The sequence below is a fragment of the Platichthys flesus genome, chromosome 6 (genome assembly GCF_949316205.1).
Source record: "Platichthys flesus chromosome 6, fPlaFle2.1, whole genome shotgun sequence".
Taxonomy (NCBI): domain Eukaryota; kingdom Metazoa; phylum Chordata; class Actinopteri; order Pleuronectiformes; family Pleuronectidae; genus Platichthys; species Platichthys flesus.
This window is the reverse complement of record NC_084950.1, coordinates 1354821-1381504: the sequence shown is the minus strand read 5'-3', so window position 1 is coordinate 1381504 and position 26684 is coordinate 1354821. Positions and strand designations below refer to the sequence as shown.

Below are 26684 nucleotides of genomic sequence, written 5' to 3'. Positions count from 1 at the left end.
ATGCTTTAATAAACAATATCTTTATTTCTTCCTAAACTTTTGATTAAGTAAAATAAATGATATCAATATGCCTTAATTAACAATATTTGGATGTCTTAATAAAATATATTTTTAGACCTTATAACTATATTTTCTTGTCTTAATTAACTTATTTTGAATGTCTTCCTTAACGTTTTTACAACTTACTTAAATATTTCTTTATGCCTTAATAAACAATATTTGTTATGTCTTATAAAGACAAAGAAGAAAAAAGACTTTTCCTCCACATTTCACCAAACATACTTTATTGACTTAAATCATAAGGTCACATGAATTATCAGAAAGCTACGAACACAATCTGCCGTCAAATTAAATACATGATTCACTTTGGATTTCATTTTGAATTCATGTGACTGAAACATCATCACACTGATGAAACAGATCAGAACAGCTTCCTGTGAGCTGCTCGCGTCTTTCAGTTTTTAATTTATTTTGCTTCATCGCAATTTAAAAGTCGAGATGAAAGCAGATGAATTAAACTCTCAAAAACTGTCAAACTCATATTTCAATGAGCAAAAACTCACGTTTCCTTCAAAATAAATATCATCCAGGATTCAGTGTTGCAGTTTGATTAGTGGCTGAATGCAGAATAATTCAAAACGACTGACTGTCTGTGGGACCCTCAGAAGAAACGTTACAGCCTCATTTGTCATAATGGAAACATAAAGTTAATGGTTTCTCCAAAATAACATTAACATGCTTCAATATTTCCATATTTAGGAAAATATTGACACATCACTTTTTAAAAATCTAAAATAAATAGGAAAATGTTGAGGGGAATATTGGATGCTTTTAGTTTTTGATATAGAAATGAAAAACTAGAAAATGTCCCCGTTGGGAAACTCCGACAGGAAGTGGATGGGAAGTAGACAGGAAGTGGACAGGTTCTCTTCGGCCGAGTCCTCAGGATCAAAACTTACTGTTGTTTATCTTCCTCTCCTTCGTCCTGGACACAGAGGACATGATCAGGGACTCACCACATTTCATTTCCCCCCCGACGCCCGCTGGGTTCGGGGCCTACCTGTGTTTCTCGCTGCTCTCTCTCGACAGCTGGTTGTGTTGTCGGGGGAGTGTTGTGCGCTGGATGTTGGCGTGAGTGTCGTACAGTTCAGCGCCGACCTCGGCCTGAGGTTTCCTCAGCTGGCTGGAGGACGAGTACAGAGCCTCCTCTGTGTTCTGAGGGACACCAGAAGAGACATGCACTGATGTCCAACTGCAGTGTGTGTGTGTGTGTGTATGTGTGTGTGTGTGTCTGTTCTCACCCCTGCCGGCTGTACGTTGATGTAGACCAGTAGCGAGGCTAACTCTATGTTTTCACTGTAGCCGTTCTTTAAAGGTACAGAGCGGTAACCTGTTGGAACAATTAGAAACAGTGTGAACAACTTACCCAACCACTGGAGTCGCCCCCTGTTGGTCATTCAAGATAATACCGGTTTCAGGCAGTTACGAAATGGCTTCACTCTGCAAACCCGGAGTCTACGTTTCATTTTATATTCACTCTTTTCTTCTTTGGAAAAGCAGCTGCTAGATGAAACGTATATGTGTGTTTATGATGCACAACTTCCTCCACCATCCAGTTTCTTACCAGACTCATATGAGGTCACCATGACCTTTGACCTTTGTCCACTGAAATCTAATCAGTTCACAGTTGATGGTGACACCTGGTCAAACTGGAAACCAATTCCCTGAAGTTAGAAATATTATGTTCAAGAGTGAGTGTGAGAGTGTGAGTGTGTTAGAGTGTGAGAGTGTGAGAGTTAGAGTGAGTGTGTGAGTGTGAGAGTGTGTTAGAGTGTGTGTTAGAGTGAGTGTGAGTGTGTGTTAGAGTGTGTGTGTGAGGTGTGAGTGTTTGATGTTGCAGAGGCATGATGCTGATGACCTGGGAAAGGAATCATTTTAAACTATGAAACTCTATTTTATGTCCAACTCTACAAGCCAGGAGAGAAATCATCGTACTTTAAGGAACGAACATATAAACAGGTGATGTGCTGCTGTTGCATGTGAGCGTGAGTTCCCACCTGAGCGGATGCCTTTGACAGGAAACGTGGCCTGGGCCAGGAAGTTGGGGTCTGAGAACATGTCCTCCTCGTTGACCACGAAGCGCAGGAAGGTGAGCTCGGGCTCGAACACGTGGAAGACCACGGGCTCGGCCGGGGCCTTCCACACCGGGTTCAGACCGTTGTCACCTGCAGTCGGCAGAACGACACCACTGTTCACATGATTATAGACACAAGCAGGAGAAGCTGTACGTGTCATCAGAAACTATGACCCCCCCCCCCCCCTTGTCTTACAGAAGACGGCGGTCTTGCTCTTCTCCTCCGTCTGTCCACACAGCTCGATCTCAACGAACGGACTGGGGATGCTGCGGCCGGGCTTCGGAAGGTGTCGAGCTGCGATCACCTGCAGAACAGACACAACAACCGACAGCTTCACCAACAGGTCCATTCAGCGTTTGTTTTCAGAAGACGTGGACAGACACAGACGAGATGGATGCAGATTACTGACAGAGGACTCATCCAGGTGCAGAAACATTAATGAGTCTTCCTGTGTTTTCAGAAAGTAATCACAAAGTATTCAGACTCCCTACTGTGTTTGTGTGTGTGTGTGTGTGTGTGTGTGTGTGTTTGTGTGTGTGTGTGTGTGTGTGTGTGTGCAGACATACCCTGACCACAATCTCGTACTTGACCTTCATCTTCTCCTGGTTGGGGTCGTAGTTACCGGAGCGCATGAGCTCCGGCTGCAGCACGTAGCCAGTTTGTCCATTCAGACTGAAGAGGGCACTGTTCAACTGGGTGTATTTATCTGTGTGGAGAAACACACACACACACACACACACACACACACACACACACACAATTTGAACTATTTCTTTAAGCCACAGCTTCAAATCCTGCTTCAGCCTGGTCACGTCTGTTTGCATCTGCGTTCTAAACTCATGACCTTTGACCTTCAGCAGCTCCTGCTGTGACTAACTGCCTGATCACAGCACAATGAGCCTCTCGGATAGAAAAGGAAAAGTTTTATAAACAGGTTAAGTTCTAATGTTCAGAAAACTTCTCTCTCCTCTCCCTTTGCTGCTGCTCCTCTTCTCAGCCTCTGTCTCAAACACTTGATCTGTGCCCCCCCCCCCCCCCTCTCGTTGGACCTGGAGATGTTATGGGATGTAGAGACTGAAGCTGCTAGAGGAGCATTATGATGTCACAGGGAGGAGGAGGCCACTGACGAGGCCTTTCACGAGTTTCAGGGTCTCTGCTCCCTTTAACACACACTTTTATTTTTTTACCAAAAAACAACTAAATATGAGACGAAGGAAAGAAACAGTGAAACGGATCCATTACTCGACGACATGAGTTCCACATGTGCTTCTCCTGCCTGGACAGGTCTACATATCCACAGTGAACTCTACAGGTGAGGCCACTGACCCCAGACCAGGTAAACTACTGTACCTGCAGTCTGGAAGTTCAGAGCGACCATGTGGCAGCCGAGAGTCCACAGGGGGTACGGGTCGTAGTTGGAGGACTCCACCCGCTGGCCCTTGGGGTAGATGCGACTCAGAGCCTTGCAGTTGTACTCCAGGAAGTCCTGCGTGCGGCTCTTTCCCGGCATCTTGTTCTCCACGAAGGAGCGAATCTCTTTGTACGTGTAACTGTCTGCAGGGAAGGAAGAAGGGAAGTGACTCGGCAGGTTCGGGTTCAGGTCTCGTCATGTGACGCCAACAGGACGATACACTCTCAGGAGCAGTGGATACGTGATCAGTCACTGGCCATCGCCCACTGTGACTGGTAACCATGTCCCGAGGAGGGTCCATGGGGGGTTATAACCCCTTATTGCCTGAATTAATTTCCAATTATATAAAAAAATATATTATTGGTGTTTTTGGCCTGTCATACAGATGCTAAATTAAGTGGAGATTGTTAATTTCAATATATCATATACAATAGATATAAATTTAGGTATGAGGCAAATTAGAGAAATTAGGAATAATGGGGCATAACCTTAATTTAACAAATGTTGGTATGTAGATTATTACATTGATGCTTTTGCTTGAAATTGAATAACAACATATGTTTTTTGTACAATCATTGCTGTTCCATCATAACAGTATTTCTAATACAGCTTAATACTAATATGTATTTTCCACTCCGACCACTAGATGGAGGCAGAGTGCTTCCAATACCTTCCTTGGTATGTGCAGTATTTGCTCCATAGATATATATAAAGGCTAGATGTCTCGGACAACGGAGTCGAACTTCCGCACATGGCGGCCATCTTGCCACAGGCAGCTCGCTCACCCATAACATTGTGTTGTAGAGGTACGTACTTTTTAAATTACCATAACTTGCTAAATTCTCAACCGATTTTTAAACGGTTCGGTTTGTAACAAACGTCAGAGATGTAGTTATGACACTGCATTCTTATGAATAATTATGTTATTTTCTAAAAAATAGAATAATGTTCTGTGTAGGTACAAGATTTCCCTTTTTTTTCCATTAAAAAGTACATGTACCACTATCAACACAATGTTATGGGTGGGCAGGCTGCCTGTGGCAAGATGGCCGCCATGTGCGGACGTTCGACTCCGTTGACCGGAAAGGCGGATGAGACATCTAGCCTTTATATATATCTATGATTTGCACCATCAGGCACAATCGTCACCTCAGCGGCATTAAGACTGAAATGCGGTTTGAGGTGATTTTGCGACATTCGTCTACAAGGGGAAATCGGGTTGTCCCACATTCAGTTGGACTGTTTGAGGTTTTAAATTAGAACCCGTCTGCTCTATCACTTTATATCAGACTGGTTGCACGGAGTTGCCACTGTGGTGACGGGTTGTGTGTTGGTGTCTGCGGGTCTTTACCGAAGCGGTCCTTCTCTTTGCTGCGAGGCTGACAGTAGACCACCAGGTCCGACATCTCCCTGGCCACCTCGTACTTCTTCTCCACCTCCACCTGCTGCCTCATCTGAGAGTGGACAGAAGAAAAAGCCACTTCCTGTTCACAAAACCAGTAAAAAAAACCTTTGTGGTTCCAGAGCAGGTGTCAGTCATAAACTCTGCTGACAACATGTAGAGGCACAATGTGAGCTGACGCTGAAAGATCCTTATTCACCCATAAATAATTCTGTTGTCACGATAATCCAGGTTCTGCCTCGAGGTTCTGACCACAGACTGTAAAGATGGACGTTCCTTTCTGTTTCCTGCTGTTCTAAGATAAAGCCCATTTTTATGTAATCACTAATTAATGCAAATGTCTCAGAAACATCAGAGTGATAAGAACTACATAAAATGAAAATGAAACCATCATTGGCCCGTGTCCCTACTGCAAACATGGAGGAGGCGGAGTCAATGACCCATACTGCGCCCCGCCACCAGGGGGATTAAGATTCATTAGCCTCAGGTTTGGTAGCTGTCATGTCCTCCATCTTTATTTATCCATCATTCTTCTATGTTTTGACTTATTGACGCAGGCTCATACTCCCCCCCCCCCCCCCCCCTCCCCCTCGTTACACTTATATGGACAAGATAAAATAAAACAAGACAAGTTCAATTAGTCCCACTCTAGGGAAATTTAACTATAAGTAAAAAAAGTGCAATATAAACACATGAGACTCATGGGAGAAAAATGTACAATTTACATATCGAGTGTTTATAGTTTAGTGTTGTAGAGTGAATCCAGTGAGCTCCTCACCACTTGCTCCAGGTTGTACTGTTTGCTCATCTCCCTCTGAGTGATGTCCCAGGCCACCTGGTACCACTCGAACAGCTCCTCCACAGAACCCGCCGCCAGGTCGAACTGCAGGTTGTCCTGCTCCATGTCCTGCAGGGTCAACACATGGGGCTTCCCGTTCTTACCGTTGGTCACTAGGGCCGAGGAGAGAGGGAGCGAGACACCGTGAGGGAGGGGGGGGGATGGTGGAGGAGGCCATCGTACTTTCATTAGTGATCTAACAAATCTCTGTCCATCTCTACGTCATGTGTTGGAGGCCCCGAGAAAATGCAATGTCCAATTTCTGGACACATGAGACCTTCAATATTCTTAAACTTCCATTAAACAGGAGACCAGCGCTCAGTCGCTGCAGCAGCTGGGACAACACCAGTATGTTCACACCCACTGATCTACCACAGTCAGATACACAACCTCAGCACGGTGAGAAGGAGATCTGACCTCCACCGGTCCAACAATCATCTGACGCCCAAACACACTCGCACTCACAGTTCTGGATGTTGCACTTGGAGATGTCCACAACACCTTTACACAGTTCACCTAGTGGGTTGTCCTCCAGGTCCTGTTGTAACACACACACAGACACACACAGACACACACACACACACACACACACAGTCAGTTTCTCCGCTGATTGAACTCCAGTATATTTGTGACCCAGCTCTGATCCATCACCTCCTCTTTGGTCTCAGCTTTGCTGTTGAAGGAAACATCCTCTACGTAGATTGACGGGAAGAAGTGCTGAATCTTTCCACCGTGGTCCCCTTTGCACCTGAAGGAAGAGGAATGAGCAGAGTTGTTGTATGTTTGTTTTGCATGATGGGTAATATATATCATAATCTCATAATGAGCGTTTATGACACAGGGCTATAATCAACACCAGAGAGAACTAGTATTAAAACCAACAGTTGTATGGCTCCACCATCTTTGAGTCAACGTCAACTATTGAGCCAAACGTGAAGAACTTCCCTGAAGTCCTTCAGACGTCATGCTCACAATGTCCTGCAGGAGGCAGCATAGCTTCTGCTGCAGAAATCATTGTTTTTGTTCACTTTTGTTTGTGTGTGTGTGAGTGTGTGTGTTGTGTCAGTGTGTGTGAGTGCAGACTCACCATGCATCTGTCCCCTTCGTGACATTGTGTATCAAAGCTCCTTTACTGAAGCTGAGCTCGTTGGAATTTCTCGCCTGGAAGCTGTATAAAGCCCTGACTGTATTCTGAGGCTAAAGAACGCACACACACACACACACACACAGACACACACACACATACACACACACACAGAAACGTCTTTATCAAACAAAACTGCCGAAGATAATACACACAACAGTGTTGGACACGCACCAGTGACGGCTCGATCTCGTTGGGTTCCACGTAGGTTTTCTGGCCGTACAGCGACGCACAGTCTTTCTCCTGTGAAGCACAAACCAGTGTGAGCTCCCAGCAAACAGGATTAAACTGGTTCAGATTTGTAATGTCGTTAAGTGAAGCTAAGACGACAAGAGGGATAAAAAGTGACTGTACGATGAAGCATTGGTGACTTAATTTACGGGTGAACAGGAAACACCACGGGATCAAATGAGGGAGTGAGTTTGTTCTGACTCAATTTCCCATTATCATCGATCTCTGCCCGACAGGAACTCACGGCGCTGAAGCGTTCCACCAGTTTGGGGGTGACTGGGTAGCGTAGCTTGATCTTGCGATACAGCGGCCGGGTCTTGAAGTAATTGACCAGCTCCACCAGGCTCTCGAACTCCGTGGTGGTGCCCAACAGGTACTTGTGGCCCTCCTTCTTGATCCGGCAGTGTTTCACTTTACCGTCGCCCCTGAAAGACAAAAAAAACGAGATTCCCACAAAATCCAACAAACAAAAGAGTTCAGGCGAGGAGAGAGAAAGTGTCACTGAACCTGAAGGTGATGGCGAAGGAGTCGGGTTCATCTTCTCTCTGTCGGATGAGGAACGCTCCGTCTCGGGGGATCCTCAGCAGGTAGTCCTCCGCCTGGCCCCGGCTCAGGTTGCTGTAGAACCACCTGCACAGGAGCATCAAGCATGAGTGTGTCTGAGGGAATCCAGTTCTATGATGTACATATACACGCAGTATTCAGTCTGTGGTATCTGTCAGTGACACTACAGGATGACACTCTGGGAAAATCCACTTAAATGGATAAAAAACAACTGAAAGAGAAGAAGGAGAAAGGGTTTCAAACATGCACTTAAAAAACATTTAAGATGTTTTCTGCAGGTTGTTGGGTCTGACTCGTTCACAGCAACATTCAGGCGAGGGGCGGAGCCTGTAGAGCAGCAGGAGGCGGGACATGACATTTTACTAGGAGGCTGCAGGAGAAGTTCCAGAAAATGTCAAGAGACACTGAATAAAAATGAAATCAAATGAATTATCATATTAAACATTATCCCAAGGCACTTAAGGTCGAGATACAGGAAACTCTCTAGAACCAGACTCACTGAATCTGCCCTCAACATGAACAGTTCACTCAGGACGTGTATCTGAGGTTCATCGACTGAAACTGAAAACAACAGGTTTACAATATACAAGTGGCCGTGGGCCCTGAACCTATCAGGCTCCCGGCGGTTCACATGTGACTGACCCCTCTGCTCGGTGGGGGTTGGGCTGAGGGACGGCGTCGGTGAGGCGCAGCTCGAAGTCCTGGCAGCGCAGCGGGTTTTCTCGGTAGTGATTGATCAGCGAGTACACGCTGAGGAAGTGCAGGTTCGGCGTCAGGTAGAAGTACGTGAGCCCCCCCTCGGAGCCAGAGCGAATACGACAGTGCTGGACTCTCCCACTGCGCCTGAAACACACACAGACACACACACAATCCACTGAGCTCTTTAGAAAGCTTCAAAACTGTGAAAGCAACTCATTTTGATAAAACAGAAACAACAATCTGGACTTTCATTGCAGCTCGGGGACGGTGGGGGGGAGTTTGGGTCCTCACTGATTCCAAACTGAGTTACCATGTCCCTTCTCTTTGATTTAAATAAAGATGGACGACATGTCTCCACTTCCTCAAAACATCTCCCATACTGGCAGGACACTCCACCAATCAGTGTCAATCAAGACGTCTCAGCCTGTTGTCTTGTCCGATCTGCTAACATGGAGGAGGCAGGGTTTATGACCTAAGCTGTTTTCAGACATGAACTCGGGAGAAGGTCCACACAGGTTTCTCCTCACACATGAGGACGAGCAGGAGATCCTCTGGTCTGGGACCAGGTGCAGGGCGGCACCACCTGCTGAGCCAGGATCTGACATGTGACTTTGGAGGAGATGCCTGAGAGCATGAAATGTGAGGCTGTACCAGAAGGAGAGGGTGAAGTCCGTGACGTAGGTGTCGCTCTCTCGGACCAGGAAGGTTCCTTCTCTTCCTCCCGTCTCTGCGCAGAACTCTTGGATCAGTCTCTCGGCCATCAGCCGGCCCTCCTTCATGCGACCATGGAACCACGGCTCTGTGCAGTGCAGGTCCTGCTGTCCAGACACAAGAGGACAACGGGTCCCAGTGGGTTTGTGATGCTTTAGGTTCAATCTAAGCTGAAAACAGCACAAGATGAATTTGCTGGTGAAGACGGTCTCACCTTCCCGGATTGCTCCTCCTGCTCCGTGTCCTCCTCGTCGTAGTACAGCTTGTCGTCGCAGATCACACAGAAGTGTGTGTGCCACACCTGAGACAGATGTTCAATGTGACACATGCAGAAACTTCTCAAATCAAAAAGAGGAAATGAAAAACCATCCTTCAGCACATGCTGCTGAAACCATTAACCAGGTTCTGCTCGTGGCACTCATCAGCCAATGAGACGCTGACTTCCAGGTCACACAAGCTCAATCAAGTTCTGCCTCTGGCCTGTTTTATTCCTAGTTACACATGTTCATATCTGAGCACTTTAATTTTCGGATTTTCAATTCTCAATTGCAAACGGTCAGAAGGAATGAAACCCAGATGAATCCTCACGTCCACACGGGGTCAGTAGAACGCAGCTGTTGACATATGTTATAGAAATGTTTGAATGTTTGATGTCAGAACATCTCTACTGCTACTGGAAAATAAGAACTTTCCTCATCTTCCACCTCCTCGTGCATCACGTCACTGCAGTCAGAGAGAGGGAGCATATCTGAGATGAAGCCTCTGATGTGACTGTACCTGATCCACCGGGTCCCAGATCTCCAGGTCGCCCTGCTTCTGCCCTTTCCTGAAGTCCTTACTGATTCCTCCTTCCTCAACACTGATCTTCTTGTGCTGCACGGGCACAAAGAGAAGAGCACAGTCACGGCCACTAGTGATGACATATCGGTATGTTTAGACACACACACACACACAGACACACAGACACACACACAGTACCTTGAGTATGATCTTGCCCTTCAGCTGGGTAGGTGAAGGCAGCTGCTCGGCCATCTGCTCCACAGGCTTCGTCAGCAGCTTGTTTCCGAACACGTCTCTGAAGATCCGAGCCATCTGCCGCTGCTGGTCCAGAGGACAGTGCTCCTCGATGGACAGGATCACCGGGAAGCTGAGGAGGAGCCGCAGCGTGTCCAGGTTCACACAATGTGGAGAGAGAGAGATCAGATATCTTCACTGATGCAACAGAATGAGATTACACTTTAAAAAAGGAGAGGAAATGGTCGAATCCCAGTCAGAGAACATGAGAACAAAAAGCCTTCAGTGTCTTGCTGTTAATCCTGAAACTCATTTCAGTTGATTTAGTTTAGAGACATGAAATGAAACCATGTGGAGACCAGGTGTGTGTCTGTCTCTCACTCTGAGGTGACGAAGGCGTGCTCGTTAATGGCTTTGACCACGTCCTCGAACTTGATCTTGGTGGTTCTGGTCCAGCCGTGGTAGATGATTGGCTCCCCGGGCCCCTCCCAGCAGTCCACTGGATGGATTCAGCAACACCACAGAAAAAAACACACACACGATACAAAGTTTATTCAAAGCAACAAAGGAATAAGACTCACAAAACATCATCAGATAAACCAGAGGTCTTCAACAGGGGGTCCGCGACCCCTAGGGGGTCCGCGAAGGTACCAAAGGGGGGTCACAACATTTGGTTGATAAGACACATTTTTTCAAATTTTTTTTTTTTCAGCCAATTATTTAACCACAAATTTAAATGTCCTTAAATACACATTAACATGAATCCTACATATTGTAGGGAAGGGATAAATGGAGGTAGAAGACGTTATCGTTCAGTCAGCAATACACACACTGCAGCTCCTATACCACGCATGTTTAAAATAAAAACATGAATATATGAACCTGTGTATTATTTGAATAATTTTGTATTGAACGCACAATAACAGGGTAGCTATGTTTATACATGGCACTAGGCCCAGTTTAATATAAAACACAATTTTATTCAATGTAGTAGGGGGTCCCTGCTCCATCTCTCCCTCAGTTTGGGGTCCTTGAACTGAAAAACGTTGGAGACCTCTGATATAAATTGTGTGCTGGGAAATGAACCAAATAACAACCCCCCCATTGAAATAACTTGAGATTAAAGAAACACATGGGAGGAGTTTCATACTGACGCTCCACACAGCGACAGCCCAGACGCAGGCAGCGGACGTACGCCTCAGTGGACGACTCACTACGCAGCTGATCCCCGGTCAGATACCTGTGGAGCAACACAGAGCAGAACCTAGATCACATGGTGCACTTTGAAATACCTGAAACCTCAATCACACCTGATATGTGTTGTACTTCTACAGGGGAAGTTGTGTAACCAGCTACACATAACAATGTAGTAGTGACTATTTAGTGCTCGTGTAATAACGTGGTAATGTACTTATAATCTAGTAAAGATTGCAGAATACTCACGTACTAGTGACTAGAAAAAAATATTTAAGTAATAGCTATTGAGTAATGGTGTAATATGACTACTGAGAGTAATATAGTAATAACTATTGAGTACATTTAATTACTGCACACTTGTTTCGACAAAGTAGAGATAAGAACTGTTTAATCACGAAATAACAACGTAATGTGATCTTATCTTCTGACCTTTAGTTTTAAATTACTCTTCAGTTTTAATTAATTTAATTAATGTAACCTGTTTAGATACTATTTGAGGTATTCATAATCCCACCCACACATTTTATTACAACAGATTAATTTCACGAGTTACAGATTAGCCTCTGCATTAAACCGGGGTTGATCGTGCAGGTCTGATTTGTGTCATTTGTGCGGATGTGTTGTCGTACTGACGTGTTGTGTGAGGAGCTGATCCAGTAGTGGGACAGAGGATTGTTCATGTCCATGTTGTTGATCTCAAAGAACTTCTCGTCCCACAGAGAGTTCTCCTTGGAAAACAGGAAACTGAGGAACTAGGACAGAAGAGCCACAGTTAACACAGTTACGAGTTGTGTTGTACAGTTTAGTAATGACAAAAACTACAGATGCAACAACTAAGCACTAATTTAAATTGTTATTATGTTTTTATCATTCAGTTTGGAGACTTAAAGATAATGTAAGGGGGGGAGGTATTCAGTGGATGGCAACCTGCACCCTCACCACTTGGTGTCAGTAGATCAAGCAAACTTCTCAACATCTCAAATGAAAAACTGCAACAAGCCTGAGAAGATGAAAGATTCTCTACAAGCAGTCGCCTCTATCACAGTCTGTAAAGTTCCAGGATTCAGGAGAGAGCAGAATACTTCGCTGACGGTGAAGTCGGGGTCGTTGGTTTTCCTCATGGTGTCGTCGATGAAGGTCGTCATCAGTTCTCTGACCTGGTTCAGATCATTGGCCCAGAACTCCTGAGGGATGAAGGGATAAAGAGAAGGAAGCCAGTGTAGATTAGAGGATGTTTACGCTCACTACACTCACTACTATTTACTTACTACGTGTTTGGAGCATCCAAAATGAATGTAGAACATGACGTGACAAGAAAAGCATTTTTACTTCATGTATCTGAGATGCAGAAAGGTCAGAACTTCCCCCTAAACCTCTGGAGAACCCCAGGGTTCGATCCTGGGTCCTCTTTTATTTCTATTCCAGTTGAGATTTCATGGATGTTGAAAGGGTTAATGGAAATGTGGCTAAGGAGCTTTGGGTTTTTGGAAGTTAGTTTTTTATGAATAAGTCACAGCAGCTGGTTTCACCTTCTGCTGGTAGATGAGGAATCGTTGAAAGTCGTGGAGCAGAACCTTGGATGCGTCGGGTTTATCTGTGTTCCTGGAACAAACAGTCAAACTATGAAGGATCTCCACCGGTTTGTTCAGATCATGTGTTTACAGAAGAAAAATGACAGAAGCTCACCCCAGAATAAAAGCACATGAATCATTTTTGAACTCATCGAGGATCTGACGGTAAAATAAAGAGCATGAATTAATCCACTGGGAAAAAAACATATTCACATGATTTATCAAATTAATATTGATCAGAGTTTGAACTCACCTCATTCTGTTCAAACATTATAAGATTGTACAATTTATGAAACTGCTCAAAGTCCAGTCGATCTTTCTTCGCTCCCACTTCCTGTGACGGTAAAACATAGAAGCATGAATGTTTTCTTTCATTCGTCAGTTCAACACCTCCACAAAGGAAAGTATGTTTTAACCTCATGGTTAGATTGTTGTTCAGCCTGATGGGTTAGGGTTAGTGGTTTTAATAAACACTTCATGACGTGAGGAAAATCCCATGACTCATTCATTCCGCTCATTTATTTACAGTCTGTTGACGTAAAGTGAATTCAAATTAAAAAGTTACATGTAAATGTTTGGAAACGCTTTCTTAACTTTTTACTTTGCACCATTAGGATGAGTAAACCCAAACAGGGACTAACGTGGATATCCCTGTTTGATCGAAATAATTTAGATCATTTTACAAAATAGAAAAAAAAACAAGATAATTCAGTTTCACACATATGTGTTAATCTAAATGAAAGTTATATGTTTTTGGTCATATTTGCGTCATAACATTTCAACAGGGACAGACTTTCTAACATTTGAAGGATTGTATGATTCAGTTTTGCAGGTTTACGCAAAAAAAACGGTGGTGGTGGAAACTGAGTATGTGACATGGGGCGAGAAAGAACTCATTAAAATGTTGGCAGTTTTCAAAATTGCAGTTTTCAATAAAGATGAAATCAACACTTCAATGTGTCGATCCATGCATAAGTAAGTTCAATCATAAATCGTGTTTCTGAGGCATCAGACATAGAGGAGCCTGTAGAGGACGGGACAGGAGGACGGGGGAGGACGTCACCTGGAATCTGTCTTTGAGGACTCGAGAGCTCGGGGTCTTGTAGTTGAGCTGAGGGAGCAGAGCCTTCAGCTCCTTCATGGAGATGCTGAGGACGACACATCACACATCTCAGATTCACATCTCCAGATGTTCCACATTGAGACACACACAGATCCCTGAAGTTACTTGAGGATGTGTCACTTAACTAAACACCTGGATCCAGAAGACTGTTGCATCGGCTGCAATGTAAAATTTCTTGAACTGTCCTTCTTACCTGAGATGGTTTGAATCCCATGTAGATCATCATCAAACAACCTGATCCTGCTTCTAATTAATAACCTTCTAATTCTATTCTGCCTTGAGATATTAAAATGTATTTAATCCTTATGTTCCTGTTAACGTAGATAAAAACTGAATCTCTGCATCATACTTTATAAAAAGCTCTGCACACACTTTATAGAAAGTGACGACTCAGTGATGACAAGGAATAATTCTGAAGTATCACACAGGAAACACCTTTTAATAATGTTACTATATTTATGATGTTATCAATAATTATGACCAGTACCTGTTTGTTTTGGTCTGATTGACAGAATACATCTGCTTCCTCAGCCAACTGCAGAAAGAATGACACAGAGATCAGTGAGGCTCCATCAACACACTCAACTATCAGTGTATGTGTGTGTGTGTGTGTGTGTGTGTGTGTGTGTGTGTGTGTGTGTGTGTTGGTCTGTGTGTGTGTGTGTCTCTATTCACCTCTCTATGAGAACCGGAGTGGGAGCGGCCTCTGTCTCTTGCCTCAGCAGTTCGAGTCCAATCAGCCATTTATGAGCCTCCTCCGCGGAATCAGCTGTGAAAGGAGCAGAAGGGGCCAGATGAGCTTCCTGCACCGAGGTTCATCAGTGAGGGACAATGAACGGTTCATCAGTGAGGGACAATGAACGGTTCATCAGTGAGGGACAATGAACGGTTCAACAGTGAGGGACAATGAACGGTTCAACACGAGGGGCCTCAGATCTGCTGTTTACACGAGGAGCCGTGTTCAGACTGCTGGAACACACCGAGCTTCAGAGGAGTCTCTACATCCTCCAGCTGGTCTGTGACTCGTCTCAGCTCCACCACAGACTCTTCACACGTCGTGATCAGAGGTGTTTCTGCTCAGGAAGTTTCCAGACGGAGGGAAACGACCCCACAGTGGTTCAGTGGCAGCCGTGATGATGAAACTGATCAATGTTGGTTTTTTAATGTCAGATTTTACTTCAGATAAATTAAATTCATGTGTTAAACATGGCTCATGACAACACCTGGTGTTTCTAACGGTCTCGGACCTTCAGGACCAATATTTACAGAAAGAGTCGACAGCTCAGGACGTCTCTGCGTCATCACAATTATTCATGTGTGAAAAAGTTAGCACCCGTCCCCCCCCCCCCCCCGCCCCGTCCCCCATACACACACACACACAGACACACACACAGTGACTGACTGTCTCCGGCTGAGACAGACGCCTGCTCCAGCAGTTGGTGGTTGAAGGTCTTAACTGTCGGTGGACGTCAGAGGCGAGAAGCCTCAGCTTCATGAGACACCTCTGTCACTGTGGGAGTTATGTGTTAACTCTTTGTTCATCTCTCAAACAGACCCATCTTTAACTGAAGAGCTCACCCCCCAGGCTCAGGGTGTTGAGGACGAACTGCGAGCCGTAGAAGATGGTGAAGCACGTGTTCTCCTCGTGTTTGTCCTTTCCGTCCCTGAAGCGTTCGAAGTCCTTGGAGTTCCTCCCAGGACGGATCTCCCTGATCTCAAACAGGTCCACTGAAACACAGCACACACTCTACATCACAACCTGACTTGGATCTGAGCAGGTTGACATCGAAGTCGAGAAAGAAACGTGAGGGAGACGCAGGAGATACAGGAGACACAGGCCTTAAAGACATACCCCCCCATTGGTTTTGAGGACAACATGAACCTGGATGATGATACTCACAGACACCGTCGGTCTTGTCCGCTGTGCGTGTCCACGCCACCTGACGCGTCTCCATGATGACCTGCACGGTGAGCCGCTCTGCTTTGGTCCGAAACACCGTCATGACCACACCCATCTCCATGTCCCGTTTGATCAGGATCTTCTTGTACTCCGTCATCTCGCCTTGCTGCCCGGAACGAGCCATCTCTGCAGGGGGGACAGGACGGAGAGGAAACCCAGAACCTTCAGTCACAGGGTTCGGGACCAGAGTCAGATCAAGTCCACGCAGCTCATTCTCCAGATGTTTCAGTCGTCACATCTTTCCAAACGTTTGAGACCTTGGTACAGGGGTTCTTTCTCTTTATTCAAAATGTGGACTTGAGATTTTAAAATGCTCTCACTCGAAACCCTGCGCTTGCACTCAAGTCGCCCGGCTTGTGCTTGGATCTGCTCCGTTTGTGCTCAAACTGCTTTTTAAAACCAGAAGTTACCATATTTTGAGTAGCATGGGGGGGGGGGGGGGGGGGGTGGAGCCTGTCTTGGATCTTTAGGACACTACGCGCCCGCCCACCTTCACCTGCCACCTGCACCCATTGGACAGTACTCGCTGTCAATCACACTTTGGTGTCCACGCCCATTGTGCTATAAACTCTGTAGGAAAATGTTTACTGACGTTATAATTACAGTGAGCAGTATTGACTTTATAGAGAGACTCGGTGGAGTTCCCCCCCCCCCCCCCCCCCCATCAGATCTAACACATTGTGACCTTTGTTGCTTTCTCTTTTAATTCATTCTACTATTTTCAGACTCTCTACATCAGCAATGATTATGTTACGTGTTCTCCAAACTGTAGTTTTATACTGTTTCATCATTTTTTGGGAGGAAGTTGGAGAACCCGGTGGCAATGAGGGGGAGGTGGTTTTGATTTGAGTAAAATAAAAATATGTTTTCAAACTGTGGTTAACATGAGGAATATGTAGCGTCTGCACTTATGTGTGTGTCAGTGTGAACTGTGGACGACACAATGCTCAGTATTTAACTTGCAAATGAGCAGAGTGAGATATAAACAACACAACACCACAGTTCTGTGGAAACACATTTCAATGAAACTACGTTCTGAATGTCAGTAATACACAGTGAGCCGTTTCCCACAATGAAAAATAGTGAATATGTACTTACAGGTCATTAAAAATTAATAATTATCATAGACTGTAAATAAAGATGGACGACTCATCTCCACTTCCTCCCGCTGTTTGAAAACATCTGCCATTCCCGAGCCAAAGATCTGATATGAAGTGGAACAACTGGGAAAGTCAGTGAACGTGTTCGTACCCGAGTGACGTCATCGCCTATAGACTCACACCATTTTACAATCAGCTCCTAATGTGACTTTTAATGTGAACTTGTTAAACTTTGTCTTTTGCAAACTGCAGCTCCGTCTCTCACAAGCTCCTCGAGCCACGTCCTAGTCAATACAGACATTGTTAAAATGAACATGCACATTTTAAATGACCTGTCAAACCGATATGTAAATAGGGTAAACCCTCCAGACAAGTAAGGACAACACACAGTGTACATGGGGGCCATGTTTTTTCCACACTGCGACATCACAACTTAGGAAATGGTCTTTTCCGAGGAGTATGTGGACGAGTCAGTAGCTGGTGTGGAGCCGAGCCGACCAATCACAAGTCAGCCTGAGCCCAGAACAGGCGTCAGGTCCACCTACCACAGCTGAAGCCCGGTGGTTACAGCTTCATGCTCACACAGGAACTGAGGGAGTGGTCAGTGTCAATGGAAGCTAAATAAAACCTGGTCCTGAGCACTGAGGAGCTCAGATCACACTCTGCCACCACAGATCAACTCAAGGGCCAGTTCGGAGCCGGGTATCGAACGTGCACCTTGTGTCTCGACTGCCAGACAAGTGACACACGTCCAGGAGAACTGGCTCCACTCCGACAGCAACACAGTTGTTTACGCTGTAGTCCACAACTGATGATGTCATGCTTGAAGTCTACACTAGTGTAGCTTGGAAATCAGAGACAGAGCGAGGTAGTGCAGTCGGAACCCAACTGGTCCCAATAAGCTCGGTTCATCCATGGACTGGTTATACAAATGGACGGAAAGTGAAGCCAAATGCAGAAGTGCCTGAAACCTTTATTCTCTGGAAAAAGGATGATTTTAATGGAGGTACCTTTCTCCAGAAGTCTGTGAGACTCTAAAACCTCAGAACTGTCAGTGTCACGGAGAAAACGTGTTCAATGTCTTTACATCCTGGTTTCATGTGCAGTCAACACACACTCTCCTGAACGTGTTGGTTCACACATGACATGAACATACATGGCTGCAGTGGCTCCGTGTTACGTGTTGCTGCTGCAGCAGTGTGAGGAAATAACCCAGTGATCCACTTGGTCCAGTCCCTTCCCACAGGGGAAGGTTCAACCAGGAACAACAGGGGAAAGTTAAACATCAGTTAATCATCCACTGAATGCTACGCTTGTTAGTTTCGGTTCTCCAGGTGTTTACATCCAGAAACTATTCAGACGCTTCCACTTGTTCCACATTTTGCTAGAAAGTGAAATAAGCACATCTGTAAATTATCAATCTACTCACAAAAGAATTCTCGAAATGTTTGCACAGAACTGAAATATCAGAACTGAATAAAAGTGAATAAACCTTTAACTCAACTCAAGGTTGAAGTGTGTTCAGTGGAGCAACACGATGACATCACCTGCTGGTTTGTGAGCTGCTGCTCTGAAGCCCCAGTTTCACACTGTGTCCAGCGCCATCTTGCTTTTTAAAACCAGAAGTACCCATATTTGGAGGAGCAGGGGGTGGAGCCTGCATTGGAGCAGCTTTGGGTGTCGGCAGGTGAACGCTCTATTGACCAAAGTGCTTTTAATGAATCAGCGTTCGTAATCAGAGAGCTGTCGATAGAGTGTGCCAACAGTTTGACTTGTGTGATAAAGGAACTTGTATGTTTGATCTGGAAGCCACAAAATATTGTCCATTACCCCCCCGGGTGCTAAGTCAAGATAGAGACTTTTGAGCGCAGAGGAGTCGCCCCCTGCTGGTTGATAGAATAGATGTTTGAGGAACTCCCCCACTGGCTTCACTTTTCAGACTGGACGTCCTTGTTGAACCGTCCACGATGCAGGAGCAGCTGAATCGCACAGGGAGTCGTGTTCCTATGGGACCTGCAGCTCTGAGGTGGAGGGCTCCTACAACTCTGCTCTCTACCGTCCTTTAAAAGAGATGAACACCACTGCTCTTCAGAGACACCATGTGGTCGCCTGATAAACCCCGCATTGTTCAAAACTCCATGAAATATGAATAATAAATGAAGTTATTACTATTATTCCTATTTGACAAAGTGGTAACTCCAGATAACAACAGAGGTCTGTGGTCTCGGAGCCGGTGAGACGGAGCAGTGAACCAACGAGTCCGGTCCCACACATCATCATCTGCAGAGCCGCAGATAGGCTGCTCGTGAAAAAAGAAAAAGGCGGATTTCCCCCTTCTCACTTCCAACCGACTCAACACGAGTCTCACACGAAGCTGCTGAATACTGAAAAACTAAGAGTAGAAAATAAAAGCTCACCTGTGAAGTGAAGTTGGTTCTTTTCAGCCGTGCAGCTTTCTATCTGATCATGATTTGAAAGTTGTGAGATGAAGCTGCAGAGGATGTGGAGTGTTGACAGAAAGGCCAGCCGCAAAACGGTCAGTTCCTCTATCTGAGAGGACGAGGAAGTAAAAGTTCACTTGCATTATAGACCCACACGGAAAAAAAAAGAAAAGAAAAAAGGCCGGAAGAAAGGACGGTATCTATGCAAACGAGACTGCACAAGAAACAAGAGCTGCAGCTTTGACCTCAGAGGACGAAGAGACAGACGAGAGACGGAGTGAAACCTCTAAGGATCATTTGATTCACTTTAAATGAGCCTCAAATGAAAGAGTGAAAAGAAAAGTGGCAGGATGGATCTGCTCTTAGTATCTATGTAATTCTCACCTGACACCAGTTCAATCTAAAAGTTTATAAACAAGTAAAATGCTGCAGAGTTACACTGTATATTCATGGATGCATTTAGTAAAGTAAAGTATCTATAACTATAACCATAGGGCCCGACAGCCTCCTTATGAAAACACATTTCAATTCAATAGATCCAGATTCCTATTTGACACACACTCATAAAGATCCGTCCCTAAACATCTCATTCATCTCTGGGAAATCAAGGAACATGTTGAAAGAAGTCCAATCTCACAGTGTTAAAGATCCCTGAGCTGCACCAGTATGTACTGGGTTCTTCACTGGGTCATGCCCAACCCCTCAACATGACTTTGAGGAAACCAGTTGTGTCATTTCTGTATAATCCTGTTAACTGGTCCATAGTGAACCAGTCGAGCACCAGTAGATCAACAGGTACCAAAGAATTAAAGTCATTGATGTGTGAGCGTTGACTTGATGCAAACTCTAAACATGAGCTGTCACAGAACTATGGAAATGTGAATCAATATCAAACCAATGGATTGAAATTTATATAAATAATGATGCAGGTGCATTGGTCTTCCATTGTTAAAGTTTACAGAGTTAGTCTGAAGAACTTGAGCCTGTGAGTCAACCTGTGGAACCAGTTTGGTTTAGTAGATTAACTTTCTATAAAATTAACAAATGCACAGTTGTCATGAACAGTGTTTTATTTATTCAGCTCGTCATTTCCCATCAAGGCTCTTTGTGGATCCTTCTCTGTGAACTGCTGTGAGATTAAACCAAAGATTTGCATTTATAACTTGTTTCAGTAATTTGCATGATAGCAGCACGGGGGAGGGGGGGGGGAAATACAGGGTTACCTGTCACTGGGAGCGGAGAACACGTCCATTATGTTTATGTAGATGTTTTACAGGAAGGTTGGAAAGTCGGACAAAGTTAAATTACTTTGTTGTTAATAACTAACACAGCTCAGGGATGAATTGGAAGAAGCTCCAGACTTTAATTAAAACAACTACACAAGTTGACACGGACACACACACACACACACACACACATATATTAACACCAGTATAATGTTATAATATTGCAGTTTCATATCACAACACCAGAACTACACACCATTACTTCCACTATTTACGTATGTGTGTATGTGTGTACATATACAAATGTATGTATATATATATATTTCATATACTTATATATATGCACAACTACAGTACACATCATAAATATGTTAAATCTTTATAATCGATTAACGATCAATTTGTTCAAGTACTTTCTCAACCCATAATATTCAATCAGTAGTGATAGATGTATAATACAGTAAACACATATCTCTGAAACTGTTTATATTATTCTATTGGTATCAACGGAGTGCACACACACACGGACACGCACACGCACACACTCACACTCACACTCACACTCACACAAACAGAGGGAGAAATCCTGTACATGTTTAATCCATAATCTCACTCTTTTATTTCGATCTTCAGGTGATGATCTTGATTCTGTGCTTCCTGGTTGACTGAGGCCCCTCCCACTTTTCTGACAGATAGATTATATATAAAGAGAAATCTTCAGTCTTCTTCTATCTAACAGTGCAGGTGGAAATCAAACACGTCCACGCTGATGATCCGCTTGGCGCCTGCACACTGGAGCCTTTCAGTCGTCAGATCGGACTTAGCTTAGCTTAGCATAGCTTAGCCTGGTTTACATTGTGAGAGTGTCTTGTGGAGCCAGCACCATCTTGTCTTTAAGTCTGATGGGATGTGACACAGTTCTGTAAAATGATCGAATCCCCAGGTGAACCAGGGGCCCGTTGGCCCTCAGTGCTCGTCGTCCTCCTCCGGCTCCCTGAGGCCCTGACTGTGCAGCGTCTTCCCCGACATCTCCATCATGGCCTGGAGCTCTGGGTCCACGTCCAGGACGCTCTTCTTCTTCTTTCCGTCCACCTCCTCGTCCTGAAACAAACGACAAACGGGATGAACAATCAATCTCTCTATGAGACAGCTGTATCATGTAAACAACTATTGACCGGTTTATTAAATTCACAGTAATATGAGGTCCCTTCGATCTTTGACCTCCATCAGTTCATCCTCGACTCAACCCAACGTTTGAACCAACCTCCATCCAGGTGTTGTTGAGACGTTGTGTTCACAGTAATTAGACGGACACACAACCTGAGTGCACAGCGCCTCTGGCCACTGGGAGTCGCTGGGCGGGAGAAGAAGCTTTAAAAAGAAGAACTGAATATTTCCTCTGACCTCCTCGGGTTCCGGGGGTTTTCCGACCGCCCACACCTCCACTGAGTCCACGGTGAAGTCCTCCTCCCCGGAGAGCTGCGGGCTGCCGTACGTGGTGCACCGGGGTCGGGCCCGGCTGTGACCGCGGCCAAAGTCCCTCTCCAGCCACAGGCCGAAGTAGCCATGCTGCCCCCCCATACCCTGGTGAAGGCACACATAAAGAATGAAGACGAGCTTTGATGATATGTTACTGTTCATATTATTGCAGATATAAATTTAAATATAGTATTATAAAAGTCTATTTATTGAATTCTCAAGTAGGAATTTAACTGAAAAACTGCAGTTTCATTTAAAAAGTTAAGAAGTTAGATAGTTTATACTGTAATGCTTCAATAACAGAAAAGGTCTGAGTTCTGTCCCCTCAATTAGAAACCTTGAATATTAACACATCAGAGTCTGAAAACAATATTAAATAATCACATTACAGCTCTGTCTGTACCAGGCAGAGTCAAATCTCTCCTCTGTTAAACCAGTGCATTCTCACCAGTCCGTTGGGCATGGTCTGCTGATTCTGGTTGAGGTACATGAAGTGCTGGTTGTATCCTGTTGCTGTGTAGACTCTGAGTCGGGGGAGCACAGTGAACAGGAAGCATCTGGAGTCACCTGCACACACAAGCACACATAAACAAATCAGGGAGATCAGAGACAAGTCGAGAGACAGCTCAGAGAAGTCAGACACGGAGTATGACTTCCTCCACGAGTCAGTTGCTCGGAGCTCGTCTGGTTCACTCCACATGAGAGTGAGTGAGTGTGAGGGGCTCTCACCCTGGAACTGGGGCTTGACGTCCCAGCTGTGGGAGGCGAAGCCCCCGAACGCGTGGCCCTTGGAGTCTCTGACCAGCAGCAGCGTCGGGCCGTGCTTCGTCAGGCCGCTCACCATCCTGGTGAAGCTCTCCCCGTGCAGCTGTGTGGAAAACACAAGCCTCCAGGGGGCGCTGTAGCTGTCTGGCAACTGGAAGGATTAACAGAGTTGAGACAGGATAAAAGTGAGCTGAACAATGACAGCGTCTGCAAAGTGTAATAAATACCAATGAAGCTTATGATTTTAAAGTGGAATGTGTTTTCTGGTTGAGTTGAAGTCAGGTCACCAAACTTTATACCATACTCAAAAAGCAATAACTCTAAACATTTGTAAATATAAACCAACTTTTGTAGAAGTTCCAAAAAACTTTGGTCAAACTAAAGAATAAGTGAAGTGATGAAGAAGAGTGTAAACGTGTGTGTTCTGACCTGTGGGGCCAGAAACATGATGGTGGGAAGGTCCAGGAGACACTTGAGATCTTTCCAGGGTGTGTCCCTGCAGGGGGGGAGGAGGGTGGGGGCCGGCCGTCCACTCAGAGACACGTTCAGTCCTTCAGCTACCAGCAGCTCCAGGTACAAGGAGACCTGGGAGACCCTGAAGATCCAGTCCTCCAGACAGGAAACATCACAACCTCCTTCCTCTGAGGAACAGAATCAGCTTCAGTCACGTTCTCTTTCAGTTCACAAATATTGAACTCATTCGTTTACCTGCAGGTTTGAGTTCAGAACACATCTGCTCTGCCAGGAGCTCGACCCCCCGGGAGACGTCACCCATTCTCTCCGGCTTCCAGCCCTGCAGGCGCCCTCTGTGGACCAGAATCTGAACTACAGCAGAGATTAGGTCCTGCAAGAACTGTGGGGACGAGAAAAAGGGTCAAAGTCCGCCGAGAGAAGAGAAGGATGGAGTGAGACGTGCGGGTCGTGACCTCTCCTGACCTCTGCGACCTGCTCACGTGTGACGGCTGCCTCTGCTCCAGGCCGGGACATGGCCATGACCAGAGGAGCCCGTTCCTCCGCCGTTCCCCGCAGGGTGTCAGCCAGGAACATGACCATCTGCTCACGGCCGACTCCAGACGCAGCGGAGGAGCTCGTCTTCCCAGAGGCTGCAGGCGATGCCAGACCTGGGTCGATGCCACACAAGCACTGGTAGACTCTCTTAATCATGGAGTCTGGTGCCAGGCTGCCCATCGAGGACTGAGACAGAAGGAGGAGGTGATTAAACACAAACTGTCCCTGAAAGACGTACTGACAAAATACTGTGGGTAGAATAACAGAGCTGTGGCTGTGGGAATCTCTCATACATAAATAAATTAGAGACAAGAATAACTGGAGATGAAAATGGATTTAAGGTCTAAAAGTGCATTTAGTAGTTTGTCAGTTTAAATCTCATACTGACATCTGTGTTAATGCTCAGAAAGACGCCTGCACTGGTTATGAAAACTTGACCGACCTGCAGCATCTCAAGTGTGAGAGTCTTCCCTGCTGGCGTTTTCTCAGGGGCTCCTGCCGGGCCCCCCGCCCCCCCCTGGAGCCGGTTGAACACCCCCTCCACCACAGGCCGCTCTTCAGGGCGGAAGCGGGCCATCCTCTTCTGGACCACCACGCTCTCCGTGTTGCCCATGGCCCCTGGAGCCCAACACACAGGGAGGGCAGAACACACAGTGTCATTATGTTCAGGTACAGTGAGACTAAACAAACCTACAGTAAACTGTCACATTGTGCGGATAAGATGCAAATGAGACAAAACTGTGAATGAGATGTTCTTCATTTGACATCAGAACAAACAAAGAAGCCATTGACTGGTACAATCTGGATATAAAAATATTTCTGTTGCGGGCGGTTGATCTGGATCAAGAGACGAATCCAGGAATCTATTTTCACTTTCTATAACATTAGGACCTTTCCAACATTTTCAGTTTTCCTGGGTAATAATCTGTGGACATGTTAAGAGTCATATTAATAAGTGTGTGAGCGTTGGTAAACTTGATTGGAGTTCAGGGAGCGTTGGGCCTTGGACCTCACGGAGTCCAGCTCCATGGCCGGGTCCTGGAGGACCACTGGTGAACCAGTCACCAACAGACCTGATCCTGTGACACTTTAATATTCATCTTTGGTCCCAGGACCACCGATCTAACAGTCATAGGTTTACATGTGTATTTGTGGTTTTGTATGTTTGTATCTGAATATTGTTGGATTTCTTGAATTCATTCTTATCACAGGTGATTACAGTGCAGTGTTTAAATCATGGGTCTGTTGAACAGTTAATAGTTTGGATGATATAAATTATAATGCACATGGATTCTCAACAGATGTTTTTATTTTATTTCAGGTTGACTTGTTAAACTGTCACTGGGGACAACAGATGTAAACATGACTTAGTATTTTGTGTGTCCCTGTCACACAAGGTGAGCAGCTGCAGGATGACTCAGCTCAACTGGAGCCTGAACCACGTGACAACTCCATCACGATTCAATGAAGCAGCTGCGTGTGTTTGAATACAGATGTTCAGATCCAGCAGTTTGAATTATGATTCAGAACGAGCTGAGATCCAACAACATGTAGCTGGAAGGCTGCTAGCTACCGAGCTAACTCACGGACCCGGATGAAGATTACACTCTTCAGATAAAACACATCAAATACATGAATACAGATCAAAGGATCACCTTTAAAACTGATCTCAGGAAGTTTGCGTGCGAGTGTTTCTGACCTTTTAAATTACAGCAGCTCGGCCAACTTCCGGTTTCTACTGACAACACTCCGTCAACTTCCGGGTGACGACAGCGACGTCCGCCAATCAGAGGAGCCGTATCTTCCGTGAATGCTCCACGATGTAAAGAGGCGGGGCAAGCGGCTTATTATTATTATTATTATGATTATTGCTGTTGTTATAATTATTATGATCTCACTGTAATAATTATTATTTGTGTGATAACTATTTGTCGTCATAGTAGTAAAGTGATATAAAATGGTTTATTCAGAGACGTCCTGGGATCACAGAAATACAGGTACATTATAATTATTAATACTGATAGTAAACCTGAGCTTGAGTCATGAATAGATTAATATGGTGCTGTTCACAATTAATGGTTCTTGTTAAAAAGTAAAACAAGTATTGTATTAAAGATTTGAAGTCATATTTACCAAGGAAAAATAAGTACTTTAACTCTCATTGGATGTAAAATAAATAAAAGAAAACATAAATCATACAGTTGTGTTATTTGGTTGATTCTGGTCTTTTGGACATTCAGTGATCTGACTCCAGCAGAGACACGCATCACGAACACAGACCGACACGGGGACATGTCCCGGAGCTCGGTGCAGTAACATGTCGTTGAGCTGTCTCTTCATTGTCCTGTCCCGTTGTCCCCTGTTCCACCACTAGAGGGCGCACCGGAGCCAGCACGCAGGGACGCAGGCCTCTGCAGAGACAGGCAGTGGAAAAAAGCTCCTTATAAGGGCATGAGAGTGTGCGCGCACTGAGCTGGGTGTGTTGCATTGTGATGAAGCATCAAGACGCGGGATGCAACACATCATCAGCGGAGTGTGGAGGTGAGGTCTGCCCACCTCACCTCAACCAGCAGGAAACCAGTGATCAGGCAGGAAGTCCCTTTCAAACACAACCCTCAGGAGAACGCTTACTGGCACAGTCTGAGTTAGAACTGGAAATGAACTG

The 26684-nt window shown here is 45.2% G+C and overlaps 2 protein-coding genes across 3 annotated transcripts; both read right to left on the bottom strand.

The window, feature by feature from the left end:
• Positions 1–267: 267 nt before the first annotated feature.
• On the bottom strand, positions 268–19649 carry plcg2 (phospholipase C, gamma 2). Of its 2 annotated transcripts, XM_062390214.1 has the most exons (33): positions 19518–19649; positions 15941–16126; positions 15619–15768; positions 14716–14809; positions 14528–14575; positions 13981–14065; positions 13171–13251; positions 13033–13076; positions 12876–12948; positions 12429–12530; positions 11980–12098; positions 11304–11389; positions 10531–10648; positions 10114–10282; positions 9913–10008; positions 9350–9436; positions 9076–9242; positions 8368–8568; positions 7669–7791; positions 7406–7586; positions 7105–7173; positions 6874–6983; positions 6438–6534; positions 6252–6324; positions 5727–5899; positions 4898–5000; positions 3486–3689; positions 2702–2841; positions 2331–2439; positions 2058–2225; positions 1302–1390; positions 1061–1215; positions 268–985 (listed from the first exon to the last, which is right to left on the bottom strand). In XM_062390214.1, the coding sequence occupies exons 2-33, from the start codon at positions 16122–16124 to the stop codon at positions 949–951; spliced, it is 3735 nt and encodes a 1244-aa protein (XP_062246198.1). In that variant the 5' UTR covers positions 16125–16126; positions 19518–19649; the 3' UTR covers positions 268–948. The 2 variants fall into 2 exon arrangements, with proteins under 2 accessions (XP_062246198.1, XP_062246199.1); XM_062390215.1 differs by lacking the exon at positions 19518–19649 and having other exon boundaries at positions 9076–9239; positions 15941–16144.
• A 1231-nt stretch (positions 19650–20880) lies between these two features.
• Positions 20881–25852, bottom strand: meak7 (MTOR associated protein, eak-7 homolog). Its single transcript, XM_062390713.1, has 9 exons — positions 25719–25852; positions 24462–24637; positions 23948–24205; positions 23720–23864; positions 23441–23652; positions 22976–23162; positions 22695–22813; positions 22172–22351; positions 20881–21868 (listed from the first exon to the last, which is right to left on the bottom strand). Exons 2-9 carry the CDS (start codon positions 24630–24632, stop codon positions 21734–21736), a joined length of 1407 nt encoding a protein of 468 aa, XP_062246697.1. The 5' UTR covers positions 24633–24637; positions 25719–25852; the 3' UTR covers positions 20881–21733.
• Between the last annotated feature and the right edge of the window lie 832 nt (positions 25853–26684).

Excerpts from the sequence above, each read along its gene's own strand:
- plcg2 (XM_062390214.1), bottom strand. The coding sequence starts at position 16,124 with ATGGCTCGTTCCGGGCAGCAAGGCGAGATGACGGAGTACAAGAAGATC. Across the intron at positions 13,252-13,980 it reads TCCTCAAAGACAGATTCCAG|GAAGTGGGAGCGAAGAAAGA; the intron begins GTGACGTCCTCC and ends TTACCGTCACAG. Across the intron at positions 10,649-11,303 it reads GGGCTGTCGCTGTGTGGAGC|TGGACTGCTGGGAGGGGCCC; the intron begins GTCAGTATGAAA and ends GAATCCATCCAG.
- meak7 (XM_062390713.1), bottom strand. The coding sequence starts at position 24,632 with ATGGGCAACACGGAGAGCGTGGTGGTCCAGAAGAGGATGGCCCGCTTC. Across the intron at positions 23,163-23,440 it reads TCATGTTTCTGGCCCCACAG|TTGCCAGACAGCTACAGCGC; the intron begins GTCAGAACACAC and ends TAATCCTTCCAG. Across the intron at positions 21,869-22,171 it reads AACCCCCGGAACCCGAGGAG|GACGAGGAGGTGGACGGAAA; the intron begins GTCAGAGGAAAT and ends CGTTTGTTTCAG.